Source organism: Mercenaria mercenaria, chromosome 2 (assembly GCF_021730395.1).
Source record: "Mercenaria mercenaria strain notata chromosome 2, MADL_Memer_1, whole genome shotgun sequence".
NCBI classification, from domain to species: Eukaryota; Metazoa; Mollusca; class Bivalvia; order Venerida; family Veneridae; genus Mercenaria; species Mercenaria mercenaria.
The window spans coordinates 3,169,853-3,189,452 of NC_069362.1; the positions used below are offsets into that span (position 1 = coordinate 3,169,853).

The window sequence follows — 19,600 nt, forward strand, 5'->3', positions numbered from 1 at the left end:
AATATCTTTACCGAAACAAAAGTTATTGACCGGAAACACCAGTTTGACGCCGACGCCCGCCCATCCGCCCGCCTGTCCGCCCTACCAACAACATACCTCAATCTACTTTTCATAAGAATAACAAGAGATCACAGAGTGATCTTGGCGCCCACCAATGTGCCATTTTTGAGTGTTCCAAATTTCAAGACTTACTGACTAGCTCAAGGTCAAATTTCATTTCCGTATACAACACTGTGCATGTGGTCCAAATTCGAAAGCTGTAGCTTGAGAAATGTGAAAGTAGATCACTAGATCAATTTCAAGGACGAAATGTGAAAGTAGGTCACTAGGTCAAAATCAAGGTCAAATTACACTTCAGAACACAAATTTATGCACGTGGTCCAAATTTAAAGCCTGTACCTTCAAAAATGTGAAAGTAGGTCACTAGGTCAATGTCAAGGTCAAAGTTTGTTTCGGTACACAATCCTATGCATGTGGTCTAAATTTGAAGCCTGTAACTACAGAAATGTGAAAGTAGGTCACTAGGTCAATCTTAAGGTCAAAGTTCATTTCGGTACACAAAACTATGCAAGTGGTCCAAATTTGAAGGCTGTAGCTTGAGAAATGTGAAAGTAGGTCACTAGGTCAAAATCATGGTCAAATTATATTTTGGAACACAGAACTATGCATGTGTTCCAAATTTGAAGCCTGTACCTTCAAAAATGTTAAAGTAGGTCACTAGGTCAATGTAAAGTTCAAAGTTTGTTTCGGTACACAAAACTATGCATGTGGTCCAAATTTGAAGGCTGTAGCTTGAGAAATGTGAAAGTAGGTCAGTAGGTCAAAATCAAGGTCAAAGTTTTTTTCAGTGCACAAAACTATGCACGTGGTCCAAATTTGAAGGCTGTAGCTACAGAAATGTGAAAGTAGGTCACTAGGTCAAAATCAAGGTCAACTCATGTCAAGGTTCATCTTGCCACTCAAAACCATACATGTGGTCCAAAGTTGAATGTTGTAGTTTATTGACAAGAAGATTTTAAAATCTTTTCCCTATATAAGTCTATATGAACCATGTGACCCCCAGGGCGGGGCCATATTTGACCCTAGGGGGATAATTTGAACAAACTTGGTAGAGAACCACTAGATGATGCTACATTACAAATGCCAAAGCCCTAGGCTTTGTGGTTTGGACAAGAAGATTTTCAACGTTCTTCCCTATATAAGTCTATGTAAACCATGTGACCCCTGGGGCGGGGCCATATTTGACCCTAGGCGGATAATTTGAAAAATCTTAGTAGAAGACCACTAGATGATGTCATATACAAAATATCAAAGCCCTAGGCCCTGTGGTTTTGAACAAGAGGTTTTTCAAAGTTTTTCCCTATATAAGTCTATATAAACCATTTGACCCCCGAGGCGGGGCCATATTAGCACCCAAGGAAATAATTTGGATCATCTTGTTAGAGGACCACTAGATGATGCTTCATACCAAATATCAAAGACCTAGGCTCTGTGGTTTTGGACAAGAAGATTTTCAAAGTTTTTCCCTATATAAATCTATGTAAATTATAGAAATAAACAAAGGGCCATAACTTACTAAAAAATTGTTGAACCAGTCTGATTTTCAGGGGGACACAACTAGGGTACCAATACATCATTCTCACAAAGTTTGGTCAAAATCTCCCAGGTAGTTTCTGAGGAGATGCGATAACGAGAAATTGTTAACGGACGGAAGGACGGACGGACGGACGGACGGAAGGACGACGGACCACGGACGCAGAGTGATTTGAATAGCCCACCATCTGATGATGGTGGGCTAAAAAAGTATACTGAATCACAGTGCACCACTTTAAAGCACAACCCTAACCCTAACCCTAACCTAACCCTAACCCTATTTTTAGTAACAATGACCTTGACCTTGATCCCAGAAACCCCAAAATCAATCCCAAGCTACAACTTTATATAAGTTTTCTATACACCAAGTTTCATCATGATAGCTCATTCCTAAGTTAAGTTATTGATCGGAAAACCTTCTTCTATTTCAAGTAACAGTGACCTTGACCTTGACCCCCAGAAACCCCAAAATCAATCCCAGCCTTTGTCTTGATATAAGCTACATACATACCAAGTTTTATTCAAATATCTTTACCGAAACAAAAGTTATTGACCGGAAACACTTTTTCTATTTTAAGTAACAGTGACCTTGACCTTGACCCCAGAAACCCCAAAATCAATCCCAGCCTTTGTCTTGATATAAGCTACATACATAACAAGTTTTATTAAAATATCTTCACCGAAACAAAAGTTATTGACCGGAAACACCAGTTTGACGCTGCCGAACGCCCACCCGCCCGCCCGACCAACGACATACCCCAATCTAATAACTCAGGTTTTCGTTGAAAACCTGGTTAAAAACACACTATGTACAGTAAGATGTGCATAAGGCCACTTTAACTTCTGTTTTCCAGTGTTTAATGCAATAATTCAAAGTTAACTCACAGACGAATATCTATATCCTTTATAAAATACATTAATAAGGAAATTTCTAAATTCCCAATGTTGAATGGGCTTTATATGTATTCTGAAGGAGATTGAACTTCTCATAAAATTTGAAGGTTGACAACCTACTAATGAAACTGCAAATTATGTCACCTATGGAAGAGAAAGCGTGTTTGGAATTTGGCATCGTTTATGTCACTGAGATTACTAAATACTGTCATATTCATTCTTGTATGTGTACATGACTTGTATGTTATATATTTTGAGTGGCTTTGGGTGTTAATAAAATATAATATTTTGGGTAATGTCCAATTTTCACTCTTTGTTCAAATTTCCCTTGATTTAACTTATTAGGAGGTTCAGAAATTTTCTACACATTAATACACACATCTACATACTGAATTCTCAACAAGTGTAATTCTAGTATTACTGGTATTTACCTTATCTTTATGTGTATCCGGAAGAAGATGGTTAGGATCTGAGGGTTCTGGAAGATAAATGTGGAAGCCGAGGACATCGCCTTCCTTGAAGGCCAGACTGTATTGTTTGACATAACTCTGGTGACACTTAGAGCCCTTCCGTGATCTCCAAGAGTAACTGAACTTGTCATAGCCACATGGCGCTTGTAAATTAGCTGTAAACAAGAAATATCTTTAAAAAAGATGGTCGGCGTGATGTAACTGAAGCACAAGTTATATATGGGCAGAAACCTGTGTTTTAAATCTTTTGGCAATGTTGAAAGGGGCCTCTGTGAAGTTTTGTATAAATGAGGACAGTAGTTCTGAAGAAGACTGTTTAGAAATTGTGGAGGGACACACGACGGACACCAAACAATCACAAAAGCTCACTTTGAGCCTTTGGTGCTTAAAAGATGGTAACAGTAAGCAAACAATATTGAAATACGTTCTATACTTTATTTCTGGAATTGTTGGAAGCAACATGAACCGTTACCTTACTTCAGCTTATTATCAAATGTGTCTATCATTCAGAATATGTACAGTACTGTTTTCACCGGAAAGATTAATTCAAAATTTAGACTCTAAAATTTAACAGTATCGGACATGTTGTTGCAGGTTAGAAATGATTTGCACTGGTTAGAAATTGTTGCTGTAATGCAGGGTAAGAGTTAATGACTGTATAAAACAAATAACCTTTCTGTAAAAACAAAACTTAAGGAAACTTAAAAAAACAGAACTATGTCCGGATGAGTAGATGAATATTTGGTTATGCACACCTGTTCAAGTGGTACGCATACAACCCGATGGTGCTGTACTTATAGAGGTTATAGATAACGAACGCGCTGTCATTTCACTCAGTGTCACACATGACTCAGAGTGAAGCATTTTCAGCCTTTCCTCCAATCAGCGCCACTCTTACAAAATCTCTCATTATGACTGAAAATACCGAGAATACCTTACCAAGCAATCCGATTGGTACATTATTCAGGCAGCATAAGGTCATATGAGGTCATAAAATCGTGCTTAATACGGCACGCCGAAAACAAAAGAATCCAGTGTGTCTCACATATTAGTAAGCATAAGTCAAACTTTACCAAATTTCTTCAAAAATAAAATACTCCCATTCATAAAATTTACTTTATTCTGTCGGCGAGTTTATGTAACATATCCAGAACTTCCTGACAACTGAACATAAATTCTGTCACAACTGCATATTGTAAACACATATTTTCGCACACAAAAATGAGTGTATGTACTTGAGTTTTATGTCATTCTCAACATTTTTTCGGTCGTATGAACGACTGTCTACTTGTAGCAGTGAGCACCTTTATAGTGCTGCCTCAAAGTACTTTTAGCTCACCTGAGCATGAAGTGCTCAAGGTGAGCTTATGTGATCGCCCTGTGTCCGTCGTCGTCCGTCTGTCGTCAACAATTCGACTGTTAACACTCTAGAGGTCACAATTTTGGCCAAATCTTAATATAACTTGGTCAGAATGTAACCCTCATAAAAATCTTGAACAAGTTTGATATTGGGTCATCTAGGGTCAAAAACTAGGTCACCAGGTCAAATCAAAGGAAAAGCTTGTTAACACTCTAGAGGTCACAATTTTGGCCCAATCTTAATGAAACTTGGTCAGAATGTTACCCTCAATAAAATTTTGGACGAGTTTGATATTGGGTCATCTGGGGTCAAAAACTAGGTCACAAGGTCAAATCAAAGGAAAAGCTTGTTAACACTGCAGAGGCTACATTTATGGCTTTATCTTCATGAAACTTGGTCAGAATGTTACTCATGATGATCTCACAGTCCAGTTTGAATCTGGGTCAAAAACTAGGTCACCAGGTCAAATCAAAGGAAAAGCTAGTTAACACTCTAGAGGCCACATTTATGACCACATCTTAATGAAACTTGGCCAGAAAGTTAATCTTGATGATCTATAGGTCATGTTCAAATCTGGGTCAGGTGGGGTCAAAAACTAGGTCACCGGGTCAAATCAAAGGAAAAGCTAGTTAACATTCTAGAGGCCACATTTATGACCATATCTTACAGAAACTTGGTCAGAATGTTAATCTTGATGATCTATAGTTCATGTTCAAATCTTGGGTCAGATGGGGTCAAAAACTAGGTCACTGGGTCAAATCAAAGGAAAAGCTTGTTAACACTCTTAGAGGCCACATTTATGACTTATCTTCATGAAACTTAGTCAGAATGTTAATCTTGATGACCTTTAGGTCAAGTTCGAATCTGGGTCATATGAGGTCAAAACCTAGGTCACCAGATCAAATCAAATGAAAAGTTAGTTAACATTTTAGAGGCCACATTTATGTCAATAGGTCAGATGAGTGATACAGGGCCTTCATGTTGTTATTTTTGTTGGATTTAATGTCACATCGACACAAATAATTATAGGTCATATGGCGTCTTTCTAGCTTTCATGGTGAAGGAAGACCCCAGCTGCCCCTCCTTGCATTACTTCATCACGCATGGGCACCTGGGTAGAACCACCGACCTTCGGTAAACCAGCTGGATGGCTTTCTCACATGAAGAATTCAACGCCCCAAGTGAGGCTCAAACCCAAATCGGTGAGAGGAAAGTGATCTGGTCAGCGACCTTAACCACTTGGGCATGGAGGCCCCTAACCTCAATGGAATAACACGCTGTTAACAAATGACATCATAACTATCCAGTCAGATTATACATACTAAAAGCAGGCTAACTATATTTCATGTCTTTGGGATGACACAATCAAGGAGCAAACCCTCACCATCCACACTCAAAGTGGGCTCTACAACGGATGTCATTTTAGATATGGACAGAAGCTGGAGTAGAGCTATTTATCCACCATAAACCAACCTGGCAGCAGTTAAATATGACAATGCTTCATTCAAAAGCAGTTAAGAGTCTGAGATTTTTAAGACAGTGACTCTAACCACTCAAGACATGGAGGTTCTACAAGCTAATTAAATGGTTCTTGTGATTTTTTTTTAAGTTTTGCTTGAACACCATGCTAACACAATGATAAGTCATATGACAACTTTCCAGCTTTAAATCTGATGGTGAGGATCATAGCATGTGTCGTATCAGGCAGTATTTCAGGCAAGGCCCCCACACTGCGTGGAGTCATTGGCCTTCCTTACACCAGCTGCATGGCTTCTTCTACACCCTAAGTGAGGTCTAACATAAACCAGTGAGGAGCAAGTGATTCAAATTTAGCGACTGACTTTAACCACTGGGCCATGGAGGCCTGTCAAGCCATTCTTGATGACTATTCATAAGTTCCATACCTAGCTGTTGGGCCCATCCAATCCTAGTAGCTGTATTTTCAGGCATCTCATCTATCTTCACTTCAAAATACCAAGATCCTCTCCGTACACCTACATGAACAAAGCTGGTGTTTAAACTGATACTGGACAAAGCAAAACTTTTTTACATTTTTGACAATTCATATATCCTTGTAAAGGTGAATTTGTCAAAAAAGATCCATTACATACATTTAGATCCTTATAAAAAATGAAGGTTTTACAGTCTTTTATAAAAATATGATTGTGTATTTCTTTTGATTAAAGTATAATTTCAAACTAGTTTTACATTTCCATTGAAGAAATATCTGGATATTTCAGCAAACTAAACTATGTGGTAAGTTTTAGAACTGTGTGTAGCATCAGAATTAAATTTACTTTCAATATACCTTGGCTGCAAAACCCAGATAAGGCAAAAGGGAGGTAAAAATGGTGTAACAAACATTCAATTTGCATGAATTTAGATGAAGCATATTACGTATCAATGCAAATCTTTAACTAATGTCATAAAACTGTTGTTATATTCAAATAGCCATAAAATTCTCTTTGGCAAAGTACGTTGATCAAATTCATCCCTGTGTTACAAGATATTGGCTTTAGGTAACCTAGACAAAAATACCTTCAGTGAAAATACAATATGTTTTTCAGGGAGGTATTAGTGATCACATGTTACCATTTCAAACATATTTATTACTTGACCAAAATCAGACAGACCAACTTTAATAAACAACTCAGTCTAGTTAGCTAAATGGAAATACAATATTTAAAACTACTATACCCTAGTATGTGAGCCAGCCAAAAGTTCTGTGACTTTTTTTTCACAAAAGATATCACAGTAAAACACTGCTTGCTCTTACACTGCAGTGTCAAGCAGCACCACGGCTGACTTAAGCAAATCTTATGGTCTCTTTCGATTTTGTTTTTGTTTTCTATGCTCTGATCACCTAAAACCCTGTTTAACTTAAAATCCCTTTATCGATGGCAAAGTTATGGACCCGACATGAAAATGTCATTATGTGGACAGACTAACAGAATAACGCAAAACAGACATTAAAGGGCAATACTATAGTCCCTGAAACTGGTCTTTGGACTATAAGGGAACCAATAAACAGAAGTTGTCAAATACAATGAGTTACCATGTGTAGCTCTGATCATACTGTATCCTTTCTCCCCTGTAACAGACAGACGATCGTCAGAAATCTTCAACTGGGGCGCTGAAAAAAAAATTTCATCTGTAAACTGTACAAACTTACAAACAGCAAATATGAATAATATTCTGCATCTCATTTCAGTATAGTGGCCAAGATAAAAATAGTCACAGCATGAAAAAACCAACATAGTGTATTTTCGACCCGCATGGATCCAAACCAACATGCACATCCACGCAGTCAGGATCCATGCTGTTTGTTTTCAAAGCCTTTAACCATTAAAGAAACTGTCAGCTAACAGCATGGATCCTGAACTGAATACATGGATGTACAGGCTGGTCTGGATCCAAGCTGGTCGCAAATGCACTATGTTTGTTTTCTCTCAGTGCGGCTCAAATACTTTTCTATAAATGATACACAGGAAGTGCAACAAATTTACCCAAAGAATGGTCAAATGAGAGTACACATGTTTTACTGTCACAAATACTTTTTTTCCATAAATAAATCTGAAAGAAAGCTATCATAAATTTTATGTTATGTGCACACTGAAGGTTGAAGAAGACTTGAGTGCATAATGATCAATGATAACAGAGCGGTACTAAAGAATGGGAAATATTAGTTTCTTTTTTTTCACACACCGAAATTTATAAAAAAATTACCTTCATTTTTAAAGTGTTTCCATAAGGTGACATGACTAGATTCACAACACTTATTACTGTTTAAACTTTTCAGCAAAATAAGGTTTTAAATGTTTTTCAGAAAAGTAAAGGTTAAAAAGATTTTAAACGCCCCCTTGGGAGGTCTGCATCTATCATGTAGTTCATGAATAGTAATACACTGACAACAGATACAACAAGAACCAACCTGTACTAACAGCTCACATTGAGATATGACTATTTACAGCTAAAAAAAAAATTCAAAATCAATTTCCAGTACTGTTATAAAGGACAAAGGCTCCATTGAACCACAAGAGACTCCAAGAACTGTTTTCTTTTATTAAATATTAAATTACCACGAGTATCAACCAGAGAGTAAAAGTAAATAATTGTCAAGGGACTGAATGTGAGCATAAACTAAACCTACATACAAATTAGATTACTTCCCTTGATGACCTAAGAAAAAACCCAGAGGGGGAAGTACCTACAAAATTTCCATACTGTATTTATTGAAAAAGAAAGTAAAGGTTAAATGTTTACCTTGAGCTGACTGAGCTGACTATAATCATTTTACCAATTCGTGTAAGTAAAATTTATCTTGATAAAAAAAATTTCAGTTCCAACTGAATTATACATTAGCAGTGTTCATTCCAGGAATTTCTTAAGTGGGGTCAAAGGGAGGCAAAAAGTTGGGGACATTTGAAAAACAAAACAAGGGGCCATAAAAGGCTGCATTTTTAACACTTTTCTTACATGGAGTTCAAAGTATTACTTTTGCTGTTCTAAAAACATAATTACAAGTCATAATATTTCTATTGTTATTTAAACCTAACCACGGAAAGTCCGACAGCCATTTACTATGGAATGAATGTTTGTTGCCTGATTCTGGCTTAGTCAGGTTATGCTATTGAGCAATCTAGCGTTCTCAGACAAGTCACCTTTCTTTGGAAATTTGTTCTCCGTTGTCTGCTATTTTTGGACAATTAGAGAAAAACGTAAAATTGGATTTCTTTTTTCTTCGAATTGCAACATTTACTGTGTTTTTGTCTGCCATTGCATAGCAACATTGAAAGCTATCTGTTGTTAGGCCACCGGAGACTGGCTACTATTTTAACACCGACCAATGAAAATGTGCATTATGTCATTGGAAGAGTCGTATTCAATTCACAACTTCTGGAAGTCGGCACATACGGCTAATCGTAAACAGATTGAATATTTTGTCTTCTAAAAAGGTGTGCGTCCGATGGGTGCTATAGGGAAAACATTTATGCGCCAATATGGTAAAATACGCGCCAACGGCCCCATGGCGCGGCCTAGAATGAATACTGCATTAGACAATAATCAGGTTTTTAATCATTTCATTTTGATTTTGCAGTGCGTCTTCTATGTAAATAACAAAATTCAATTTCTGGAGAGCATTTCAACTTGTATAATGAAACTTTGTAAATTAAGATATAAAAGGAAGGAGTTATTTCTCTACACTGCACAAGCCTTTGGCTGGAACATTGTATTTATTGTGTTAAAATATTACAGAATGTATCATATTCCTGACTACCAAGAGAACCTGTCCCTGAGACTGTCTGAGGTCCTTGATGATATTGGTGTTAATGAGGAAATCTTGCTAAAGAGGAGAAGGGCTGTCTTACTGGGGGAAACTATGTGGACAATTACATATAGGTCTATAGATAAAAGGGTTTCAGTACAAATGTTTGGCAGTGCTTCTGAGGGCACAACAACAACAGGACTTAATTCTGATGTAGACCGTCTAGGCTGTTTTTATGGTTACAATGTGATACAGAACTATGCAGAATGGGAACCTGGCTTCACTAATCTACTGATGATCCAGGATAAAACTACATCACCAGGTTACTGTCTTCTACAACGGATCAGAGATGATGTACCTCTTCTTGCTAAACATGTTCTAGATGAGGACTTTGTTAGAGACGCAAATGGAAGGGTGTTGCTAAAGAATACTTTACATAGAGACTTTACGCCTGCATATGCTGTAGAACATGGTCCATCATGGGCTACACAAGGAGTACCTGGAACTAAAGACACTGACACTGTTCCTGCCTTCAATTGTAATTCATGGCCCTATGAAGCAAGAGCCTGGTTAGAAAGACAAGGGATAGGAAGATGGCCCACTGCAGACATGAAGAGATTTGCAGTAAATAATGGATGTTTTGTTGTTCCTGTTGCAAGTAAAGTCAGCCAGAATCCAGAGATTGAATGGAGAATTTCTACTTCACAAGCAGAGAGATGTTTAATGTTTAGTTTAAACATTACACAAATACGCTGTTATGTATTGATGAAAATGTTTTTGAAAACATTTCTTCATCATGCAGGTGAAAGTCACATTACAAGTTTTATGTGTAAAACAGTTCTGTTACATTGTATTGAAAACACACATTCAAATGCATGGCAAGAAAATAATTTATTTACATGTTTATCATGTTGTTTACATGTACTATACAAGTGTTTACAACAAGATATCTGTCCACATTTCATTATACCAGAAAACAACCTGATGGCAGGCCAGTTTTCGCCTGAAGTCAAAGCTCTGTTGCTAGAAAGAATGTTTCACTTAATACAAAGTGATGGACAAGCATTGCTTGGAGTTCAGATTGATGACCTCGGCCAAAGACTACAGATCAAACTGAACATGTTAGATCAGATACCAGGAAATACTCCATCTAAAAAGGAAATCTGTCAAAACATTTCAGGAGGATTATTACTGGACACAGCTATAACAATCACTGAATGTAGTAGCATAATATTATCAAAAACAATTCAAAACAGTCCTGCAACAATGGTACAGAACTTGCTCAATGTAATAACAAATTATAAGAGATATTACAGAGAAGGAAGTTACTTAGAACAGAGAGCATGCAGTCTTCTAGCACGATTGGTCTGCTCAACACTGGGAACCACAATAGCCTCCATAAATATTCAGACCAACAACACCATACCTCCAGAAGCACTGGACTGGTTATCTGCAGGTTTGAATTCTGATGTTGCCTCTGGTAGACTGAAACTTGCATCTGTTCTATACAGTGTTGGGAATAAGGTAGAAACAGAATTCATTTTAAGAGATATGGAGAGATGTTATGGCTTTGATAATGTGGAGTCTGCGTGTTACTGCTGTAATTTCAAAGCATCTACAGATTTGAAAATGTTATATCAAAATGAGGAAGTTGTTAGAAGTGTTTGTGCATTCTGTGTCCAATTTATTCCTGCTGAGATTCATTGTGTTCCACAGGAACTGCAGTATGAAATGTACCGATCAACTCAAGATGACTTGCTGCATAGAGATGAACATGCAGACTACTGGATGGACTGGGCAGTTGTAGAATCTCTGCCTTACCTCTATTTCCTACAATACAAGACCTACAGACACCTTCAGAGGGTTGATGATCAGCATCAAGCACTTACTAATCTTGCTAGAACAACTGAAACAAGGAGAAACCTTGGTCACAAGGAAACAGGCCTGAATCTACTTGGCCAGTGCATGGAACAGGAGAACCAACCTAACAAAGCTTTACTCTGCTACATGATGTCACTGAAGGTTAGAGAAAGAAATAATGCAGCAAAAGTCCACATCTGCAGACTTCTAGCAAACTTCATTAGATCTATATCATAAGCCTATCATTTTACAACAGCATAAAAAGATAACTTTGACAAACCAAACAAAATCTGTATATACCATAAAACTTCTGCCTTTCTTTGTAAGGCAGTTGACAAAATGTATCATTTTCAATGAAGTATTATTTTCAATGTACAATGGAATAGTACAATTTCTGTATCAGTCTCTAAATAAAGCCCGAACAATAGTCTTCAAGGTTGGACTGTGGTCTGCACAAAGTTTCTTCATATTTCTGAAAATCTGGAGTGATGGCATTACGTCATTTTTTAGGATCCGGGTGATACAGAATTAAGCCAGAATCCAGCACATAGCAATGTAAATCACGGCACAAATAAAATAGGGTTATTATAACAGTAGCTTGATCTGGGATGCAGTATTCAGCTCGAGTGGATTTTGCCAGATTGGATCTCACGAGGGGCGCAAGCGCAGAGTGTGATCCAACCTTGCAAATTCCACGGGAGCCGAATACAAAGTCCCAGATCTGGCTACTGTTATAATGACCCTTTTATTATATACCTTTACCATTTTGATTCTTGTTTTGTTCTTGAACGAATGTTTATCGATATTAAATAGAACTTAGTGAAGTTTTTATGTGCGCTATTTATAGTAATGTGTCTGATGATATATATTAATGAAAATAGTCCGGCATCATGCAATACAGAAGGTACAATACGGAATTCAAAAGGTACAATACGGAATTTTTGTCTGTCTCTTCATATTTAATTGTGAAATACAAGCGGATTTTTTACAGAATTTATATAGGTATATGATAAAATTACAATACATGTATATGTGTTAAATAATACAATCAGCAATGTTATACTATCTATCTACAGGAGAGATCGCCGTGACAGGGTTTTCCCTCGGAAATTTTGATAGGGGGTCATTATGACCCCTTAATGTTTGACTTTGAGGATCATTTTCAATTTCAAGGGGTCATTTTTCAAGTTTAAAAAAAAAATATGAACAAGAGCTCGTCGAACACGAAATGCCCCCCTTGATGCATTTAGTAATTGCACAAGGAACAGAAATTATATGCTCACTGTAAACAAAAGTTCTACCATTCTGGTTTAATCTGACCTTGACCTTTAACCTATTAACTTAATAAGAGATTACAGATTGATCTTGGCGCCATCCACTGAGCCATTTTTGATTGTTCCAAATTTCAAGACAAGCTCAAGGTCAAAATCAAGGTCAAATTTCATTTAGGTACAAAACAATGTGTATGTGGTCCAAATTTGAAAGCTGTGGCTTGAGAAATGTGAAAGCAGGTCACTAGATCAATTTCAAGGTAAAGTTCATTTCGGTAAACAGAACTATGCCTGTGCTTCAAATTTGGAGGCTGTAGCTTGAGAAATGTGAAAGTAGGTAATAGATAAAAATCAATGTAAAATTTCAATTCAGAACACAAAAATATGCAATGCAGTCCAAATTTGAAGCCTGTACCTTCAAAAATGTGAAAGTAGGTCACTAGGTCAATCTTAAGATCAAAGTTCATTTCGGTACATAAAACTATGCATGTGGTTCAAATTTGAAGGCTGTAGCTTGAGAAATGTGAAAGTAGGTCACTAGGTCAAAATCAAGGTCAAATTTTATTTCGGAACACAAAACTATGCAAGTGGTTCAAATTTGAAGCCTGTACCTTCAGAAATGTGAAAGTAGGTCACTAGGTCAATCTCAAGATCAAAGTTCATTTCAGTACACAAAAGTACGCTTGTGGTTCAAATCTGAAGGCTAGCTGTAGCTTGAGAAATGTGAAAGTAGGTCACTAGGTCAAAATCAAGGTGAAATTTTATTTTGGAACAAAAAACTATGTACGTGGTCCAAATTTGAAACCTGTACCTTCAAAAATGTGAAAGTAGGTCACTAGGTCAATAACAAGGTCAAAGATTTTTTCAGTACACAAACCTATGCATGTGGTCCAAATTTGAAGGCTGTAGGTACAGAAATGTGAAAGTAGGTCACTAGGTCAAGATCAAGGTCAGCTCATGTCAAGGTTCATCTTGCCACTCAAAACTATACATGTGGTCCAAATTTGAATGATGTAAGTTATGGACATGAAGTTTTTCCCTATATAAGTCTATATGAACCATTTGACCTCTCAGCCAGGGCCATATTTGACCCGAGAGGGATAACTTGAACAAACTTGGTAGAGAACCACTAAATGATGCTACATTACAAAATACCAAAGCCATAGACTTTGTGCTTTGGACAAGAAGATTTTCAAAGTTTTTCCCTATATAAGTATATATAAACCATGTGACCCCCAGGGCGGAGCCATATTTGACCCTAGGGGAATAATTTGAATAATCTTAGTAGAGGATCACTAGATGATGTCATACACAAAATATCAAAGCCCTAGGCCATGTGGTTTTGGACAAGAGGTTTTTCAAAGTTTTTTCCTATATAAGTCTATATAAACCATGTGACCCTAGGGGTGGGGCCATATTTGACCGCAAGGAAAAAATCTGAACAATCTTGGTAGAGGACCACTAGATTTTGCTACATACCAAATATCAAAGCCCTAGGCCCTATGGTTTTGGACAAGAAGATCAGAAACCATTTAACTGTTCCTGGCCAATGTGACCTTGACCTTTGACATACTGACCTCAAAATCAATAGGGGTCACCTGCTGGTCATGACCAACCTCCCTATCAACTTTCGTGACCCTAAGCCTAAGCGTTCTTGAGTTATCATCCGGAAACTGTTTTACTGTTCAGGGTCACTGTGACCTTGACCTTTAACATACTGACCTCAAAATCAATAGGGGTCATCTGCTGGTCATTACCAACCTCCCTATCAACTTTCATGATCCTAGGCCCAAGTGTTCTTGAGTTATCATCTGGAAACCGTTTTACTATTCAGGGTCACTGTGACCTTGACCTTTGACATACAGACCTCAAAATCAATAGGGGTCATCTACTGGTGATGACCAACCTCCCTATCAACTTTCATGATCCTAGGCCCAAGCGTTCTTGAGTTATCATCCGGAAACGGATAGGTCTACATTCCGACCGACCGACCGACCGACCTACCGACCGACATCTGCAAAACAATATACCCCTCCTTTTTTCAAAGGGGGGCATAATAAAATGGTATTGAAATCTATATAAAAAAAATCAAAAAGAAAACAGTGTGTTTATGATAAATTAACTTGCAATGTACTGTAAAGAACAAAAAGAACTAGAAAATGCTTTTGTAAAAAAGCGCATGTCTCCCCCAATGCAAAGTCCTATAGGCACGAAGTCAATAGGGGTCAGGAGCGAAAGTCAAAGAGACACTGATAGTTGGCTGCAATAGGGATCATCTACTTGGCATGTCCAGTCATCCTGCTAAATTTCAACACTAGTGGCCTAGTGGTTCTCAAGTCACTGTTCAGGCTCCTGTGACCTTGACCTTTGATCAAGTGACCTCAAAATAAATAGGGGTCATCTACTCTGCATGTCCAATCATCCTATTAAGTTTCATCATTGTAGGTCAAGTGGTTCTCAAGTTATTTCCAAAAAATGATTTTACATGAACAGGCCACTGTGACCTTGACCTTTATTAGACTGACCCCAAAATCAATTAAGGTCATCTACTCTGCATGTTCAATCATCCTATGAAGTTTCAATATTCTAGGTCAAGTGGTTCTCAAGTTATTGATCGGAACTGGTTATCAATGTTCAGGCCCCTGTGACCTTGACCTTTAACGAAGTGACCCCAAAAACAATAAGGTCATTTACTCTGCATGAACAATCATCCTATGAAGTTTCAACATTCTGGGTCGAGAGGTTCTCAAGTTATTGCTTGGAAATGGTTTTCCACGTTCAGGCCCCTGTGGCCTTGACCTTTAACAGAGTGACCCTAAAATCGTTAGGGTTCATCTACTCTGCATGACCAATCATCCTAGGAAGTTTCATCATTCTGGGTCAAGTGGTTCTCAAGTTACTGACCGGAAATGGTTTTCAATGTTCGGGCCCCTGTGACCTTGACCTTTCACAGAGTGACCCCAAAATCGTTAGGGGTCTTCTTCTCTTTATGACCAATCATCCTATTAAGTTTAAACATTCTGGGTCAAGTGGTTCTCAAGTTACTGACCGGAAATGGTTTTCAATGTTCAGGCCCCTGTGACCTTGACCTTTAATGGAGTGACCCGAAAATCGATAGGTGTCATTTACTTTGCATGTACAATCATCCTATCAAGTTTCAACATTCTGGGTCAAGTGGTTCTCTAGTTATTGATCAGAAATCGTTTTCAATGTTCAGGCCCCTGTGACCTTGACCTTTGACGGAGTGACCCCAAAACCAATAGGGGTCATCTACTCTTCATGACCAATCATCCTATGAAGTTTCAACATTCTGGGTCAAGTGGTTCTCTAGTTATTGATCCGAAATGGTTTTCAATGTTCAGGCCCCTGTGACCTTGATCTTTGACGGAGTGACCCCAAAATCAATAGGGGTCATCTACTCTTCATGACCAATCATCCTATGAAGTTTCAACATTCTGGGTCAAGTGGTTCTCTAGTTATTGATCGGAAATGGTTTTCAATGTTCAGGCCCCTGTGACCTTGACCTTTGATGGAGTGATCCCAAAAACAATAGGGGTCGTCTACTCCAGCAGCCCTACAACCCTATGAATTTTGAAGGTTCTAGGTCAAATGGTTCTCCAGTTATTGTTCGGAAATGAAGTGTGACATACGGACGGACGGACAGGGCAAAAACAATATGTCTCCTGGGGGAGACATAAATACTAGTACATCAACAAATTAATTTTTTACACTTTTTAGGAAATCAGACAGTAATTGCAACCTTTTGAGTGCATCTGCGTGACGGATGGATCTTTCAGCCAGACAAGTTTCGTGACGAAATTTTTGCCTAAGTGTAGTGTTGCAAAAATTTTCGCAGCCTAATACGAAAGGATTGTTACGAATCTTTGATACATGGCCAGCATTTCATTTCGAAGTGACGACATATGACATATATGAATGTTTACATTTTCGGTTGAGGACCTTTCCTCAGTGCAGATGACAAGAAAAACTTAATCTTTTGTTGATGCACCATTTTGTTGAATGGTTTACTGTATAAAGAGATATTGATATCTAGCCGAAAATTAAACATAGAACGCAGTCTACCTTTACTACTTTGTACCTACGCGCGAATCGATACTTACTTACAATATATGGTAGTTGTTTTTTGAGGGTCATTTTGAAAATCAGTGTGCTAAAACGCACAAGAGGGCCATGAAGGCCCTGTATCGCTCACCTGACCTACTGACCTAAAGATCACCAAAATAGTTTCATTAAGATATGGTCATAAATGTGGCCTCTAAAGTGTTAACTAACTTTTCCTTTGATTTGACCTGGTGACCTAGTTTTTGACCCCACATGACCAGATTCGACCTTGGCCTAAAGATCATCAAGATTAACATTCTGACTAAGTTTCATGAAGATACAGTCATAAATGTGGCCACTAGAATGTTAACAAGCTTTTCCTTTGATTTGACCCGGTGACCTAGTTTTTGACCCCACATGACCCAGATTTGAGCATGACCTATAGATCATCAAGATTAACATTCTGACTAAGTTTCATGAAGATATAGTCATAAATGTGGCCACTAGAGTGTTAACAAGCTTTTCCTTTGATTTGACCCGGTGACCTAGTTTTTGACCTCACCTGACCCATATTTGAGCATGACCTATAGATCATCATCATTAACATTCTGACCAAGTTTCATTAAGATATGGTCATAAATGTGGCCTCTAGAGTGTTAAGTAGCTTTTCCTTTGATTTGGCCTGGTGACCTAGTTTTTGACCCTACATGACTCAGATTCAAACTGGACTTTGAGATCATCCTGAGCAACATTCTGACCAAGTTTCATGAAGATACAGTCATAAATGTGGCCTCTACAGTGTTAACAAGCTGTTCCTTTGATTTGACCTGGTGACCTAGTTTTTGACCCAAGATGACCCAATATCAAATTCATCCAAGATTTTATTGAGAGTAACATTCTGACCAAGTTTCATTAATATTGAGCCAAAATTGTGACCTCTAGAGTGTTAACAAACTTTTCCTTTGATTTGACCTTGCCTGGTGACCTAGTTTTTAACCCCAGATGACCCAATATCGAGCTTGTCCAAGATTTTATTGAGGGTAACATTCTAACCAAGTTTCATTAAAATTGGGTCAAAAATGTGACCTCTAGAATGTTAACAAGCTTATCCTTTGATTTGACCTGGTGACCTAGTTTTTGACCCCAGATGACCCACTATCAAACTCATCCAAGATTTTATTGAGGGTAACAAGAAGATTTTCAAAGTTTTTCCCTATATAAGTCTATGTAAACCATATGACCCCCAGGGCGGGGCCATATTTGAACAATCTTTGTTGAAGACCACTAGATGATGTCACATACAAAATATCAAAGCCCTAGGCCCTGTGGTTTTGGACAAAAGGTTATTCAAAGTTTTTCCCTATATAAGTCTATATAAACCATGTGACCCCCAGGGCGGGGCCATATTTCACCCCAGAGAAATAATTTGAATACTTTTGGTAGAGGACCACTAGATGATGCTTCAAACCAAATATCAAAGCCCTAGGCTCTGTGGTTTTGGACAAGAAGGTTTTCAAAGTTTTTTTTCCTATATAAATCTATGTAAAATATAGAAATAAACAAAGGGCCATAACTCACTCATAAATTGTTGAACCAGTCTGATTTTCAGGGGGACACAACTAGGGTACCAATACATCATTCTGAAAAAGTTTGGTCAAAATCCCCCCAGTAGTTTCTGAGGAGATGCGATAACGAGAAATTGTTAACGGAAGGACGGAAGGACGGACGTCGGACCATGGACGCAGAGTGATTTGAATAGCCCACCATCTGATGATGGTGGGCTAAAAATGTACCGGTATCGTCAAGTCATCACATATGAAATCAATGCATAAAGTCGTGATCGTGTAATGATTTTTATGCAAGAATAGCAACAATACACGTTCGTTTTGTGTATTAACGTCCGCAGAAGCCCTTGGGATATGTTTGTGACCTCGACCTTCGGTCTTGGTCACAAACAATCCCGCGGGCTTCTGCAGACGTTAATACACCTTTCTTTGTGTATTAACGTCTGCAGAAGCCCGCGGGATATGTTTCGGTCTCAGTCACAAACAATCCCGTTGGCTGACGTTATACACAAAAAAAGGTGTATTATCCCTATAATAACTTTTTTGCTCATTTATGGATTTTTAAAATTCAACTAGAATGTGTCTGTAGGACACAGGGTGTGCCCCCCGCTGGTACATTAGTCACAAATAAGGGGCAATAATTCAAATGTTTGCAGTCTTAATGGGGTATAGCCTCAACAAACATTTTATGAAAAGGGTTCATTATTCTAGGCCCTATACTTTTTGAGCTATGAGCATCACAAACAAAAAATCCACTATTCTGGCTATTTCAAGGGCCATAACTCTGTAATAAGAGTAAGATTCTCAAGAAGAATGCCAAGAGTGCAAGGCCACATCATGATAAAGACTCCTGCAAGGTTTCCTGAATTTACATCTAATACTTTTTGAGCTAGGCACATAATTAGGTGAAAAAGTGCATTTTTTTAATATTTCAGGGGCCATAACTTTAAAAATAGGGGTGGAACCAGCCAAAAAATTAGAGGTGTGCAAGTTTATACCATGATAAAGACTTATGCAAGTTTTCAACCATTTATATTAAATACTTTTTGAGCTAGGCACGTCACAAGGTGAAAATGTGCATTTTTGACTATTTCAGGGGCCATAACTCTAAAAATAGAAGGGAATAGCCAGACGAAAAATAGGAGGTATGCAATTTCATATCTTGATATAGACTCATGCAAGGTTTCATCAATTTATATGAAATACTTTTTTAGCTAGGGGTGTCACAAGGTGAAAATATGCATTTTTGACTATTTCAG

General features: G+C 37.9%; 2 protein-coding genes across 2 annotated transcripts in view; one reads left to right on the forward strand and one right to left on the reverse strand.

Moving 5' to 3' along the window:
* Positions 1-19,600, reverse strand: part of LOC123563054 (set1/Ash2 histone methyltransferase complex subunit ASH2-like) — a 99,362-nt gene that overhangs the window by 43,100 nt on the left and 36,662 nt on the right. Inside the window, exons 11-13 of the mRNA XM_053528523.1 lie at positions 7,373-7,450; positions 6,222-6,311; positions 2,919-3,112 (exon numbers count right to left, since the gene is read on the reverse strand). Coding sequence (XP_053384498.1) covers positions 2,919-3,112; positions 6,222-6,311; positions 7,373-7,450 — 362 coding nt within the window. The remainder of the gene's footprint in view (positions 1-2,918; positions 3,113-6,221; positions 6,312-7,372; positions 7,451-19,600) is intronic.
* Positions 8,501-14,437, forward strand: LOC128550134 (uncharacterized). The gene is made up of 2 exons (XM_053528518.1): positions 8,501-8,622; positions 9,574-14,437. The coding sequence occupies exon 2, from the start codon at positions 9,575-9,577 to the stop codon at positions 11,678-11,680; it is 2,106 nt and encodes a 701-aa protein (XP_053384493.1). The 5' UTR covers positions 8,501-8,622; position 9,574; the 3' UTR covers positions 11,681-14,437.